This window comes from Hemiscyllium ocellatum, chromosome 7 (genome assembly GCF_020745735.1).
Source record: "Hemiscyllium ocellatum isolate sHemOce1 chromosome 7, sHemOce1.pat.X.cur, whole genome shotgun sequence".
NCBI lineage: Eukaryota > Metazoa > Chordata > Chondrichthyes > Orectolobiformes > Hemiscylliidae > Hemiscyllium > Hemiscyllium ocellatum.
The window spans coordinates 70051287-70067449 of NC_083407.1; the positions used below are offsets into that span (position 1 = coordinate 70051287).

At 43.3% G+C, this 16163-nt stretch overlaps 1 protein-coding gene across 1 annotated transcript in view; it reads left to right on the forward strand.

Annotated features, from left to right (window-relative positions):
- The first annotated feature begins 15620 nt into the window (after positions 1 to 15620).
- rbm45 (RNA binding motif protein 45) overlaps positions 15621 to 16163 on the forward strand; it is a 40033-nt gene continuing 39490 nt past the window's right edge. Inside the window, exon 1 of the mRNA XM_060827954.1 lies at positions 15621 to 15974. Within this exon, the coding sequence (XP_060683937.1) occupies positions 15699 to 15974 (276 nt within the window). The 5' untranslated portion in view covers positions 15621 to 15698. The remainder of the gene's footprint in view (positions 15975 to 16163) is intronic.

Consider the following 16163-nt stretch of genomic DNA (forward strand, 5'->3'; position numbering starts at 1 on the left):
ATATTATATTTGGTTCTCACATCAAAATTATTGATCTAAATTATGAACAGCTATAGCCTCAGCACGGATTCTTGCAGTACACTACAGGATACAACTGATCAGAAACTGTGCTCAACCAGTCTTAAAAATATTGTGACTATGAGGACAGGTCAGGAGCTAGGTATTCTGAGGCAAGTAACCCAACTCGCACCTCCCCAATGTCCACAATTAACAAGATGGAAGTCAGAAGTGTGATGGAATACATACCACATATTTGAAAAGTGCAGCTCCATCAACACTTAAGAACCTCATCACCATCCCAGACAAAGAAACCGGTTTGATTGACACCCAGCACACCCTCTTCTTCATTCCCTCCACCACCAAAGCATAGTAGCAACACTGTATACTATCTACAAATTGCAATATATCATCGCACCAAGGCTCCTTCAAAAGCACCTTTTAAACTCATGGTTCTACCACCTCGGAGGAAAAGGATAACAGATGCATGTTATCCTTTGCTCCAAATCACACATAATCCTGACTTGAAATACATTGTTGATCCTTCATTTTGCTAGGTGAAAATCCTGGAATTTACTTCCTAATCAGTTGGTGTCTGAGAGCATGTGGACTCCATCGGTTCAAGAAGGCAGTTCACCACTTCCTGAGGGCAATAGCAATGGCCAATAAATACTGGCTTAGCTAGCAACAGCCACTTACTAAGGCAAATAGCCTTCCATCCCAATGACCTGTTTACTCCTAATTGCAAATTTTGCATCAGTGACATTTTTGATCTCCTTCTTGTCCACATCTTCCCACTAATTTTGAATCCTTCAATTCTTACTTTTCATTCTGGAGGCAACCTTTCTCCGCAGCCAGGATTGGAGGATTTGAGCTCTTGGGAGGCTGAAGAGGCTTAAGAGCCTATTTTCCCTTGAGAGTCAGAGGCTGAGGTTTTATAAACCTTATAGAGGTTTATAAACCTTATAGAGGTTTATAAAATCATGAGGGTATAGGATAAATAGAGAAGGTTTTTTACCTGGCGTGGAAGAGTCCAGTACGAGAGGGCATAGGTTTATGGGAGGGGCATAGGCATGGTGAGAGGGGAAAGTTACAAAAGGCACCTAAGGGACAATTTTTTCACACAGAAGGTGGTGCATGTATGGAATGAGCTGCCAGAGGAAGTATTGGAGGCTGGTAAATTTATAGCATTTAAAAGGCATCTGGATGGGTATATTGAATAGGAAGGGTTTAGAGGGATATGGGCCAAGTGCTGCCAAATGGGATTAGATTAGGTTAGGATATCTGGTCAGCATGGACGAGTTGGACCGAAGGGTCTGTTTCTGTGCTATACATCTCTATTACTATGCTTTCTCTTCACTTCATTGTTCCACTCAACACCTCTTCCTCCAGCTTTCTAGTCACCATTTCACTGTTGTCTTGTTATACCATTTGTGTTTTGGATAACTTCAACACCATTAAGTTATTCACCACTTGTCAACCATTACATTCTCAGGTCCATCTTTGCACATTTGGGTCTGCCAGCCACAGGCTCAAGTGCATCAGTTGCTCCAACCACTGTCAAACAGACCACATTGAGCATTTTCCAGACTTCCTTCTTCGTGGACAAATCCCTTTTCATCGTCAAATGGACTATCTTTTCTGGTGGGCAAGGAAAATCAACTGCGTTTTAGAAAATTACCTACACTCGGATGCTGGCTTTGACTTTTGACTACATCAGAAACTCTGCACCTTTTTGCATCCATGACCAGCCCGAAACCCTCCTGACAGCTTCCTTCACCTGGATCAGGCCGATCGCTTTCACAAGGTGGAGACTTTCCGATTTTCACAGCCTACTTCCTAAGTCGTCCGCCTCGAAAAAAAAAGTTGCTCCCCCTGTGCGCCATAAGTTACCCACACTGTCTCCAAACCTCTCATCCACAGGCCCGGATAAGAGATGTTAATTGTCCCTCCAGCCAGCCCTCACTTGATCGCGGTCACGACAGCTGCCGTCCCCTGTGGGGTTACGCACCGGGCCCAGGATGGAGGGCAGTGAGCGGTGGATGAGCTAAGTGGGGTGGCAGGGAGGGAGGCATTTGGCAGCTACTTACCCCCGGGATGCCTTGGCCTCGCACTCCGCCCAGCGGCTTGCAACCGTCAAACGTCCTCGCGTTCGACTGGCGGGAGGCTGTGCACAAACACGCGCACGTGCCGGTCAGTAACGTCACAACAGCAGCGGCCAATTGCATGTTACGGCTCCTGCCATCCTTCCATCCATTCATTCATTCGTTTATCAAACAGGCTGCAAGAATCGGAATCCTACACTGTAATCAGAGAGGGCTTTTAACAAAGCAAGGGCATGGAGCAAACAAGTACAACCTGGGGGAGTGTCTGAATTGAGATGGGTGGCTGATAGGCTTAGAGAGGGAATTTCACATCCAGTTAATTAATTTCAGAGTTAATTGTGGCTTCGAAAAGGCGGGACAGAGAGACCTGGCGATGCAAATTGTGCACAACTAAATAGGCACAGATCTTGTGATCAGCAGCGAAGCAAAAGTGCTCCTCCAATGACCTCAAAGGCAGATGGTTGCAATGATGTGGAGGTGCCGGTGCTGGACAGGGGTAAACAAAATTAAAAGTCGCACAGTACCAGGTTATAGTCCAACAGATTCCTTTGGAAGTACAAGCTTTCGGAGCGCTGTTCCTTCGTCAAGTTAGCTACCTGACAAAGGAGCAGCGCTCCGAAAGCTTGTACATTCAAATAAACCTGTCGGACTATAACCTGCTGTTGGGTGATTTTTAACTCAAAGGAAGAGTCACCAACGCTTGGGTCTGAGAGCCACAGATTCAAGTGCATCCAAGCGATCTGATTTGAATATGTGTGAACTTGTCCAATTTGGGTGAAAAAAAATCCCCCAGATTTTTAGCTCTCCCAATGATCAACTGGTTTTGGCATGATTTAGCAGGGCTTCCATGCAACAAGTTGCAGTTGTATCATAAGCTGTACGATCAGCCATTCGGACTAAATAATCCTCACAGCTGGCGAGGTTATGAAAAGCATTGATAATCGAAGCATGTTTTAAGATCGGGACAAACAGAGTGATAGTAAAAGCTGAAAAGTCGAGTTTTTTGAATGTCAATATTTCTAAAAAAAAATCTAGTTTAACAAATGAATTTGTAAAGGTATATCTAAGGAACCCAAAATAGTCTTTTGGGAAGTAAGTAATGTATTTAGGAGGGGAATATCTTTGGATGTAATTTTTAAGATGACTGAATAATTGGAACATGATATATTCTACAGAAAGATCCAATTAAAAATAATAGATTATCACTGAGTCATGAGCTCTCAGTCAGGAATCATGTTCAAATTGGTGATTTTTTTTCTGATCTTTCTATTGAAAAATCAATGTGAACAGAGGAAAATTTGTTTAATGTTACTGTAAGTCACTAGGAAGTAAACAAAATTACACTAGGGAGTAAACAAATGACTATTTCTGACATTACTAATAGGTCTGAGCACTACTGGGTGTTCATCAAGTCATAGAGTCCTACAGCACAGAAACAGGCCCTTTGACCCAAACTGGTCCATGCCAACCAAAATGTCCATCTATGTTAACCCCAGTTTCCTGCACTGGAACTAATCCTTCTAATCCTTTCCTATCCAAGTGTTTGTCCAAATGTCTTTTAAATGTTGTGAATGTATCCACTTCAGTCACTTCCAATGGCAGCTCATTCCATATGCGTACCACCATCAGTGTGAAAAAGTTGCCCCTCAGGTTCCATCGAACAGTAGAGCACATTACAGGCCCTTGTGAGAATGCAAAGATCATCACCAAAGGCACAGCAATTTCTTCCCTTGCTTCCTGTGGTAACCTAGGGTATATTCTCTCTGGGGAGAAAGTGAGGACTGCAGATGCTGGAGATCAGAGCTGAAAATGTGTTGCTGGAAAAGCGCAGCAGGTCAGGCAGCGTCCAAGGAGCAGGAGAATTGACATTTCGGGCATGAGCCCTTCTTCAGGAATGAGGAAAATGTGCCAAGCAGGCTAAGATAAAAGGTAGGGAGGAGGGACTTGGGAGAGGGGTGTTGGAAATGCGATAGGTGGCTAAGATAAAAGGTAGGGAGGAGGGACTTGGGGAGGGGCGTTGGAAATTCGATAGGTGGCTAAGATAAAAGGTAGGGAGGAAGGACTTGGGAGAGGGGCGTTGGAAATGCGATAGGTACCAAGTTAAAAGGTAGGGAGGAGGGACTTGGGGGAGGGGCGTTGGAAATCTGATAGGTGGCTAAGATAAAAGGTAGGGAGGAGGGACTTGGGGGAGGGGCGTTAGAAAAAGTCCCCAAGTCCCTCCTCCCTACCTTTTATCTTAGCCTGCTGGACGCACTTTCCTCATTCCTGAAGAAGGGCGCATGCCCGAAATGTCGATTCTCCTGCTCCTTGGATGCTGCCAGAGCTGCTGCGCTTTTCCAGCAACACATTTTCAACTCTATATTCTCTCTGGCCCAGGGGATTTATCTATCCTCATGATTTTCAAAATTTTCAGCACATCCTCCTTCTAAACATCAACCTGTCTGAGCATATCAGTCTGTTTCACACGGTCGTCACGAATGTCAAGTTCCCTCTCACTAGTGAATACTGAAGCAAAGTATTCATTAAGGACCTCACCAATCTTCTTCTACTCCAGGTGCAAGTTCTCTCCACTATCCCTGATCAGCCCAACTCTCATTTTGGACATCCTCTTGTTCCTCACGTAAGTGTAGAATGCCTTACGGTTTTCCTTAATCCTATCTGCTAAAGCTTTTTCATGTCCCATTCTTGCTCTCATAAGTCCATTCTTCAGTTCCTTCCTGGCAATCTTGCAACCCTGTAGAGCCCTGTTTGATCCTTGCCTCCTCAACCTTAATTAAGCTTCCTTCTTCCTCTTGACGAGATGTTCCACATCCCTTGTCACCAAAGGTTCTTTCAACCTACCATCCCTTCCTTCCCTCACTGGGACAAACCTGTCTAGTGCTATCAGCAAGTGCACCCTAAACCTCCATATTTCTGTCGTGCATTTCCCTGAGAACATCTATTCCCAATTTAGACACCCAGGTCCTGCTTAATAGCCTTGTAATTCCCCCACCTCCCCAAATTAAATACTTTCCCATACCGTCTGCTCCTATCCTCCATGAATATAGCAAAGGTCAGGGAGTTGTGATCACTATCACTGAAATGCTCTCCCACCGAGAAATCTGACACCTGGCATGGTTTGTTGCCAAGCCCCAAATCCAATATGGCCTCCCCTTTAGTTGGCCTATCTACATATTGAATCAAGAATCCTTCCTGGACACACTTGACAAAAACTGCTCCAGCCAAACTATTTGAACGACAAAGATTCCAATCAATATTACAGAAGTTAACATCACTCATGACAATAACCTTGTTACTTCTGCACTTTTCCAACATCTGCACTCCAATCTGCTCCTCTGTGTCTCTTTTGCCATAGGGGGATGTAGAAATCTCCCAGTAAAGTGACTGCTCCTTTTCTGTTTCTGACTTCCACCCATACTGACTCTGTAGACAAACCCTCCTCGATGACCCCCTTTCTGCAGCTGTGATACCAGCCCTGATTAACAATGCCATTCCTCCATGTCCTTAACCCCCCCCCCCCCCCACCACCCCAATTCCTTTTGAAACATCCAAACCCTGGAACATCTAACAACCATTCCTGCCCCATGATATCCAAATCTCCGTAATGGCCACAACATCATAGTTCCAAGTATTGATTCATGCTCTAAGTTGTCACCCCTATCCTGATACTTCTTGCATTAAAATAGACACACTCCCACCCATCACACTGACTGCATCTTTACCCTATCAAGTGTGTATCCCTCCTCATAGACTCTCTGTACACTGTATTTGGCTGTTCAATACCTACTCCATCATTTGATCCGTAGCACTGGTTCCCTCCCTCCCTTTACCTATGTCATTGGTACCAATATGTCTGGCTGCTCTCCCTCCCTCTTAAGAATCCTGTAGATTCGATCAAGACATCCCAGACCTTGGCACCCGGGAGACAACATAACATCCGGGAGAATTGTTTGCGTGCACAGAATCTCCTGTCTGTTTCTCTCACAATTGAACCTCCTATCACTATCGCTCTCCTATTCTTCCCCCCCCTTCCCTTCTGAGCCACAGACCCATGGTCAATGTCAGAATCCTGGCTGCTGAGGTTTTCCCCAGTAAGTCCCCCCACAACCCCACCAACAGTATCCAAACTGGTATGCTTATTAATGAGGGGAACAAACACAGGGTGTCCCTGTAATGTCTGCGAATTCTCTTCCACTCTCCTGATGGTCACCTAGCTATATTTATCCTGTAACTTAGGTGTGACTACCTCCCTATCACCCTCTCAGCCTCCCAAATGATCTGAAGTTAATCCAGTTGCAGCTCCACTTCCCTAATACTGTCTGTGAGGAGCTGGAGTTGGGTGCACTTCTCACAGGCAAAGTCAACACAGACACCAATGTTGACCCTTACCTCCCACATCCTGCAAGAGGAGCGTGCAACTGCCCTAACCTCCATTCCCTCTGCTCTAACTTTCCAAGAGAGAATGGATAAATGAAAAAAAATCCTGACGTTACCAACCCACCACACACAGTCTTTTGTTTTGGTTAGAGAAGAAGGATGAGTAGGAGACACTATACGAGTTCCCTTTTATTCTTTCCCTTTTCTCCTATCTGTTAAAGTGTTTTCGTGCCCCCTTCTAGCTCTCATAAGTCCAACCGCAATGCACTCAGTCTTTTTTCCCAGGGTTGGGGAATCGAGGACTAGAGGGCATCAGTTTAAGCTTAAAGGGGAGAGTGCATTCACACTATCCATGACTCTCATGATCTTGTAAACCTCTATAAGGGAACCTCTCTCAGTCTCCAATGCTCTAAAGAAATAAATTCTTGCTTGTCCAACCCATGCCTATAGCTCAGACCATTGAGTTCAGGCAACAGCCTTGTAAATTTCTTATGCACTCTTTCCAGTTTAATAACATCTTTCCTATAGCAAGGTGACCAAAACTGAACACAATATTCCATGTACAGTCTCACCACCATCCTGTACAACTGTAACATAACCTCCCAACTTCGATACTCAGTGCCCTAATTGATGAAGGCCAGTATGCCAAAAGCCTTCTTCATTGCCTTGTCTACCTGTGCCTCCACTTTCAGGGAATTGTGATCCTGAACTCCAAGATACTTCTGTTCCACTACACTCCTTGAGGTAATACTATTCACCATGAAACTCCGACCTTGATTTGACTTTCCAAAATGCAAGACTTCACACTTACTTATATTAAACTCCATTTGCCATTTCTTGGTCCACTTCCTAGCTGATCGACGTCCTGCTGCAATTTCTGATAACCTTCTTCACTGTCCACGACACCGCCTATTTTAGTATCATCTGCAAACTTATTAACACGGCTTGTACATTCTCATCCAAATTATCGATATAGTAATGGGCCCAGCACTGAACCCTGAGGCACACCACTAGTCACAGACCTCCAGTCCGACAAGCATCCTTCTACTATCACCCTTTGCTTCCTATCATCAAGCCTGTTTTGTAACCAATTTGCCAGCTCATCCTGGATTCCATGCGATCTAACCTTCCAGAGCAGCCTAGTTCAATTGAGCTATATTCCCTACAAGAGTCAAGAAAGCACTCAAAAGTTGTTTTGCAAAGTTTTTTGCTCAATCATCAAATATTCACTATTAATGGCTTAGATTACACACAATGCCAACATACAAGTTTACCAACAACACGGAAGGTGGCATAGTTCATAATTTAGAACATAGCATTACAAAGCAATGATAAGAAAATGGTAAAACTGTGGCAGATAGATTTAAACACACATAAGTCAAGTGATATTTTTTCAATGAAAAGGAGTATGTTTAAGTATTCTATATTTCAACAATAACTTATAAAAATGAATTAAATTGAGGGGACCAGAAGTTACTGGTATTTGTTATAGCTGTACAAAGCTGTTTCTAGATCATACTGTGTGTATAGCATGCACCTTAAAAAAGATATCTTAGCCTTGGAAAGACTGTAGTACAGATCACCAGGATATTCCTAGGTTATGACAAGGGACTGCACAAACTAAGATTGTATTCTTCTTTTGTTCTTCTTTAGCAGTCCCTCGGGATCAGGAAGACTTTCTTGAACTTCAGTGCTTTCAGTCCTAAGTTTCAGTCCTCTAATGCTGAATGTACAAATCCTAAAACAGATGGACCGGGCCTGACCCCTTCAAAACATTTCAAGAAAGTAGCCCTGACTAACTTTGCTAGTTGTTTTAAGCAGGTGAAAATGCATATTCCAGGGGTGATGCAGCTGGTCAAACCACTTACTTTTAAACAAAACAGAATTTATTTACAAGATTACCAAATGAAACACAAACAAAAGAGAACAGAATATAGAATAATAACCTTCCCGAAAACCCAACAGATTATCCCAACTTAATGATGCTGTTCCAAATTCCTTCAAAAATCCCCATAAACATTCTTGGCAAAACAGGAAAAGTCAAACACAAGTTCTTACAAGGGGTAAGGAGATAATAGAGAGATTCAGTATGGAACACCTTCTTCCATATAGCTGTTTGTTGGACCAGCAGCCTCAAAATTGACTGTCTGCTTTCAGTGAACAGCCAGACTGCTAAAAACCAAACCAAATGAGAAAAACTGAGCTACACCCGTCTTTCATTGTACAAATGTTGTTTTAACTTGAAAATCTTTTGCCTGAGGCAGTATCCATTAGTTATAATCAAGCTGATCTTAAAACTCTTCAAACCTACACTTTTTAGAAATGCTGCTTTTACAACCTCACTGAAAGAAAAGCCAAAGTTGGCATTACCTTGTTAAAGGAGCAGCATCGACACAGTTTGCTGAAGTGGATGGGTGTGATTTGCAGGTTTTTACATGCTTTTGCATTTGACCTCCATCTGGGCCTGTTAGAAATGTGTGAAATGATTGGCACCCTCACAGATGCTTCTCCTCCAGTATGTGCTGTCTTGACTAGAGTTTCCCATGAGATTATTGGGAATATTGGGATGGCACAGTAGCATGGTGATTAGCACTGCTACCTCACAACCCCAAACTGAGTTTGATTCCAGTCTTGGATGACTGTTCATGTGGAGTTTGCACATTCTCCCTGTTTCTGCATGATGTTCCGCTGGATGCTCCAGTTTCCCAAAGTACAAACATGTGCAGGTTTGCCATACTAAATTGCCCAATAGTGTGCCCAGAGGTGTACAGACTAAATCAGCCAGCCATGGTAAAAGTAGGGTTACAGGGATGGAATGCTCTTTGCAGGGTTGATGTAGACTCAATGGGCTGAATGGCCTCTATCTCATTGTAGGAATTCTATAATATTTCATTTCTTTCAGGAAGGCTTTGAGGACACTTTTGGAGCATTTCCTCTGACCTCTTGGTAACCTGTTTGTACATTGATGCTCAGAGGTTATTATGTGTCAGGCATTCATACAATGTGGTCTGCCCTATAGAGTCATAGAGCATGGAAACAGACCCTTCAGCCCAACCCATCCATGCCGACCAGATATCCCAACCCAATCTAGTTCCACCTGCCAGCACCCGGCCCATTATCCCTCCAAACCCTTCCTATTCATATACCCATCCAAATCCCTCTTAAATGTTGCAATTGTACCAGCCTCCACCACATCCTCTGGCAGCTCATTCCATATACATTTCACCCTCTGTGTGAAAAAAGTGTCCCTTAGGTCTCTTTTATATCTTTCCCCTCTCACCCTAAACCTATGCCCTCTAGTTCTGGACTCCCCGACCCCAGGAGAAGACTTTGTCTATTTATCCTATCTATGCCCCTCATCATTTTGTAAACCTCTATAAGGTCACCCCTCAGCCTCCGATGCTCCAGGGAAAACAGCCCCATCCTATTCAGCCTCTCCCTGTAGCTCAGATCCTCCAACCCTGGCAACATCCTTGTAAATCTTTTCTGAACCCTTTAAAGTTTCACAACATCTTTCCAATGGGAAGGAGACCAGAATTGCACACAATATTCCAACAGTGGCCTAACCAATGTCCTGTACTTGTAACCAGTGGCTTAATAATGTGAATACTGACCTGAGAGATGACATTGATATAGGAACACTATATTAATGATATGGTTGAATCTTTTAGGATTTTTAAAAGGGATAAGATTGCTGCTGAGCAAATCTCTTATCATTTATCCTTATCATCAAAGCAAAACCTTTCAAGAAAGAAAACAGAAAATACTTCTTTATCTAAAGGAGAAAGCAGTCAATCTTATTTAAATTAATAATTTTAAATTTGAGGTCAAGTGTGAAAGATATTAAGAGAAGTGAAGTCATGTTGAATGAATACAGATCAATTATGATTTCATTCATTCACAGACTAGAATAACTGAATGGCCTCTTACTACTCTAAGAATCCTCCCTTAATGATTTCTTTGACAGTAATGGAGACACTTCTTTGTCATAATAAACTTTTCATTTTTCATATCCATATGAATCTTCTGCATGTCCTTTCCATGGTTCCAAAATTGTTGTGCAAGCATGCAAAGTTTGCAGTTGTAAATAAGCAGTAAAAAGGGGAGGAGGAAACCTATAATTATTAAAGGAGGCAAGTTAGAGCTGTGATAATGTGATAAATAATACACTCTTGATTGCAAAGTATTGTTTCCATGTGTGACAAGATTGTATCATAAGTGCATAGATTTTTTTTTCCTGAGTTCTCAATTGGTCCAACTCATAGTACTGGTTTAAATTCAGCTGAAACAGGGACTGAATCCTGTGCTGTTGACATCAATTTGATCAATATCTGCTATCCAATCAACCAGCCCCAGGAATTGCAACTGCTATTGCAACATACACTATTAAGTGCATTTTGTAGTCTGGAATTTAATGGTGAGTAGAATGGGTTCTTTCTTGATTATATGTTTTATTTGGGATCTTTCTCTTGATTCAATTTTTAAAATATAAGCTGTAGGTATTATGTTCCCCTGGAGCAGTGTTTTGTACAGCAATAAGATGGTGCAATTTTCTGGGTCTGTAGATTGGAAGGAGCAAAATGGCCTTTAGTAGAGTTATATGCTTTTCTTGTCTGATGTGTGAGTTTCAGGAGAGTTTAAGATCATATCTGCAATAAATATCATTGGTTGCAAATCCTGTCAGATCAAATGGATTGGTTGGAGCAACAGTTAGAGGCAATGAGGAATTGACAAGAGCTATGGGATGTGATGGATGGTAGTTATAGGAAGGGAGAAAATCTGCAGGTGCAGTCAGGTAGATGGGTTAACTCCAAGAAAGGTAGGAGAGGTAGGTGGGTAGTATAGGTGTCTTCTGTGGCTATCCCAATTCCAAACAAGTATGCTGTTTTGGGAAATGGAGAGGGTGATGGATTTTCTAGGGAAACAGCCAAGTTTCTGGTATCAAGACCGGCTCTAATATAGTGAGGCTTACATCAAGTTCCAAGTGTTAAGTGACTCTCTAGTCAGGGGCACAAACAGACTTTCTGCAGCCAGCAGCGAAAAATGAGAATGGTGTGTGCCAGGATCAAAGATGTCTCAGAGGGTGCAGAGTGTTTTCAAAGCCAAGAGGGACCAAGACGAGGTCATGGTACACATTCCTTCCAACGATGTAGGAAGAGAAAGGATGAGATTCTGAAGGGAGAATATGGAAAGTTAGGCAGGAATTTAAAAAGGAGGTCTTCAAGGGTAGTAATGTCTGGATTACTCCCAGTGCTATGAGCTAGTGAGGGCAGGAATAGGAGGATACAGCAAGTGAATGCATGGCTGAAGAGCTGGTGTATGGGAGAAGGATTCATATTTTTGGATCATTTGAATCTTTCTGGGGTAGAAGTAACGTGTACAAGAAGGATGGATTGCAGCTAAATTGGAAGGGGACTAATATAATGGTAGTGAGATTTGCTAGAGCTGCTTGGGAGGATTTAAACTAGTGGGGGTGGAGTGGGACCCAAGGAAATACTGAGGAAAGATATCAATCTGAGACTGGTACAGTTGAGAAAAGAAGTGAGTCAAACAGTCAGTGCAGACAGGAACAAAGTGGAGAACAAGGTGGGACTGATAAATTAAACTGCATTTATTTCAATGCAAGAGGCCTAACAGGGAAGGCAGATGAACTCGGGGACATCTGACTGTTAGGAACATCGGACTGGGACATCATAGCAATTACAGAAACGTGGCTCAGAGGTGAACAAGACTGGCAACTTAATGTTCCAGGATGCAAATGCTACAGGAAGGACAGAAAGGGAGGCAAGAGAGGAGGGGAGTGGCATTAGGGATAAGGGATAGCATTACAGCTGTACTTAGGGAGGATATTCCAGAAAACACAACCAAATAAGTTATTTGGGTGGAACTGAGAAATAAGAAAGGGATGATCACCTTATTGGGATTGTATTATAGACCCCCTAATAGTCAGTGGGAAATTGAGAAACAAATTTGTAAGGAGATTTCAGTTATCTGTAAGAATCAGTGTGGTTATGGTAGGGAATTTTAACTTTCCAAACGTAGACTGGGATTGCAAGAATATTAAGGATTTAGATTGAGAGGAATTTAACTGTGTACAAGAAAATTTTGAGTCAGTATGTCATAAACCTGTTAGAGAAGATGCAAAACTTCACCTACTCTTGCGAAGTAAGGCAACGCAGGTAACTGACGTGTCAGTGGGGGAGAACCCTGGGGCCAGCAACCATAATTCTATTAGTTTTAAAATAGTGATGGAAAATGATAGGCCAGATCTATGTTCTAAATTGGAGGAAGGCTAATTTTGATAGTATTAGGCAAGAGTTTTCAAAAGCTGATTGGGTGCATATATTCGCAGGTAAAGGGATGGCTGGAAAATGGGAAGCCTTCAGAAATGAGATAACAAGAGTCCAAAGACAGTATATTCTAGTTAGGGTGAAAGGAAAAGCTGGTAGGTGTAGGGAATGCTGGATAACTTGCGAAATTGAGGGTTTGGTTAAGGAACCATATACCAGGTATAGACAGGAGAGATCGAGTGATTCCTTGGAAGATTATAAAGGCAGCAGGAATATACTTTAGAGGGAAATCAGGAGAACAAAAAGGGGACATGAGATAGCTTTGGCAAATAAAGTTAAGGGGAATCCAAAGGGTTTTTACAAATACATTAAGGACAAAAGGGTAGCTAGGGAACAAATAGGTACTCATTCCTGAAGAAGGGCTTATGCCCGAAACGTTGAATCTCCTGTTCCTTGGATGCTGCCTGACCTGCTGCGCTTTTCCAGCAACACATTTTCAGCTCTGACCTCCAGCATCTGCAGTCCTCACTTTCTCCCCAACAAATAGGTACTCTCAAAGATCAGCAAGGCAGCCTTTGTGTGGAGCTGCAGTAGGTGGGGAAGATATTAAACAAGTATTTTGCATCAGTGTTTACTGTGGAGAAGACATGGAAGATATAGAATGTGGGCAAATAGATGGTGACATCTCAAAATTCCGTATTATAGAGGAGAAAGCTCTGGATGTCTTGAAATGCATAAAAGTCGATAAATCCCCAGAACCTGATCAGATGTACCCTGGAGTTCTGTGGGAATCTAGGGAAGTGATTGCTGGGTCCCTTGCTGAGATATTTGTATCATCGATTGTCACATGTGAGGTGGCAAAGACTGTAGGTTGGCTAACGTGATACCATTATTTAAGAAAGATGGTAAGGACAAGCCAGGGAATTATAGATCAGTGAGCCTGACATCAGTGGTGGTGAAGTTGTTGGAGGGGATCCTGAGGGACAGGACTTACACGTATTTGGAAAGACCAAGGGCTGATTAGGGATAGTCAAAATGGCATTGTGCATGGGAAATCATATCTCATACACTTGACTGAGTTTTTTGAAAAAGTAACAAAGAGAATTAATGAGGGCTGAGCAGTAGATGTGATCTATATGGACTTCAGTAAGGTGTTTGATATGGTTCCCCATGGGAGACTTGTTAGCAAGGTTAGATCTCAGGGAATACAAGGAGAACATGCCATTTGGATACAGAACTGGCTTGGAGGTAGAAGACAGTGGGTGGTGGTGGAAGCTTGTTTTTCGTACTGGAGGCCTGTGACCAGTGGAGTGCCACAAGGATCAATGCTGGGTCCACTAATTTTCATCATTTATATAAATGAATTGGATGTGAGCATAAGAGGTATAGTAAGTTTGCAGATGATGCTAATATTTGAGGTGTAGTGGACAGAGAAGAAGGTTACCTCTGATTACAACAGGATCTTTATCAGATGGGCCAATGGGCTGAGGAGTGGCAGGTGGGGTTTAATTTAGATAAATGTGAGATGCTGCATTTTAGGGAAAGCAAATCTTAGCAGGACTTATACACTTAATAGTAAGGTCCTCAGGAGCATTGCTGAACAAAGAGACCTTGGAGTGCAGGTTCGCAGCTCCTTGAAAGTAGTTGCAGGTAGATAAGATAGTGAAGAAGGCGTTTGATATGCTTTCATTAATTGGTCACAGCACTGAGTATAGTAATTGGGAGGAATGTTGCAGGTGTACAGAAGATTGTTTAGGCCACTTTTGGAATATTTGCATGCAATTCTGGTCTCCTTTCTACCAGAAGGATGTTGTGAAACTTGAAAGGGTTCAGAAAAGATTTAAGCTATAGAGACGCTGAACAGGCTAGGGCTATTTTCCCTGGAGCGTCGAGGGCTAAGGGGTGACCTTATGGAAGTTTATAAAGTCGTGAGAGACGTGATAGGATAAATAGACAAAGTCTTTTCCCTGGAGTGGGGAGTCCAAAACTAGAGGGCCTAGGTTTAGTGTGAGAGGGGAATGATCTAAAAGGGAACTATGAGGCTACGTTTTCACAGAGGGTGGTGGTGTATGGAACGTGCTGCCAGAGGAAGTGGTGGAGGCTGGTACAATTGCAACATTTAAAAGGCATCTGGATAGGTCTATGAATGGGAAAAATTTAGAGGGAGTCAAGAGTGTGGTGCTAGAAGACCATAGCAGGACAAGCAGCATCCAAGGAGTAGGAAAATCGAAGTTTCAGGCAAAAGCCCTTCATCAGGAATGATAGAGAGATATGGGCCAATTGCTGGCAAATGTGACTAGATTAGGTTGGGATATCTGGTCGGCATGGACGAGTTAGACAGAAGGTTCTTTTTCTGTGCTGCACATCTCTATGATTCTATATTAAGTGATGTCTTTCCATCACATGTTTACAATCACGGTTCCTTGATTTATAATAGAACAGGTAACAATGAAAAGGTCTCCTTGCATTCAATGCAACGGATCATTCAACTAATTTCGCTATGCAGGAATAGCACAGCTCAGAACAAAACATCATGGCCAATTCCTTAAAGTCACAGAAATGGGGAGAGTCCAGTTCCTGTGTGTCACAAAGTGGGGCGGGACCAATTGTATTGTTTCCCTGAGCAGGGCGGGGTTAGTTCAGCGGTGTCACGCAGTAGGGCGGTGCCAATTCCTCATCGTCACACCGTGGGATGGTCTATTTCCTCTGTGACACGAAGCGAGGCGGGGCCAAACGCCCTTGTGTCATGGAATAGGGCGGGACTCGTTTCGGGGATCACAAAGCGGGGCGGGGCCAGTTTTTAAAAAAAGTGTTTCAGTGTTGGGCGCCCCGGATCTCAGTCTCGCAGAGTTAGGTGGGGCGTGTTCTTTTGTGTCACGTGACTGTGCTGGCGGTTGGTGGTCTGAGTGCAAGCGCCAGATTCGCGATCATGGAGGATCTTGGAAGCTCGCGTCCTTTGGCAAACCTCGATCACCCCCCCAACAGTCGGCTCTTTCTGGTCATCAGCAAATCGACATCGGAGGAGGTGATCCGAGAGAACTTTTCTTTCTTCGGTGAGATCCAGGACATTTGGGTCGTTCGGGACAAACAGAGCAAAGATCACAAGGGCATCGCGTACGTGAAGTTCGCCAAATCCTCGCAGGCCTGTAGGGCAATGGAGGAGATGCACGGCAAGGCCTTAACGGAAGACACCAAACCCATCAAGGTATGTTCCAGCTGCCATCTTCATTTCTGCTCAGTATGGCGCTGTCTCTCGACCCTGACATGGGCCCGAGTGAATGAGACGGGAAGGTCGCTGTTTGCATCTCTCTGCGATCGGATATAGCATGTTGATAACGGCCTTCTGAGACTTGTTTGTAAAACCTCGAGATTTTGCGTTGCAGCCAAAGCCAGT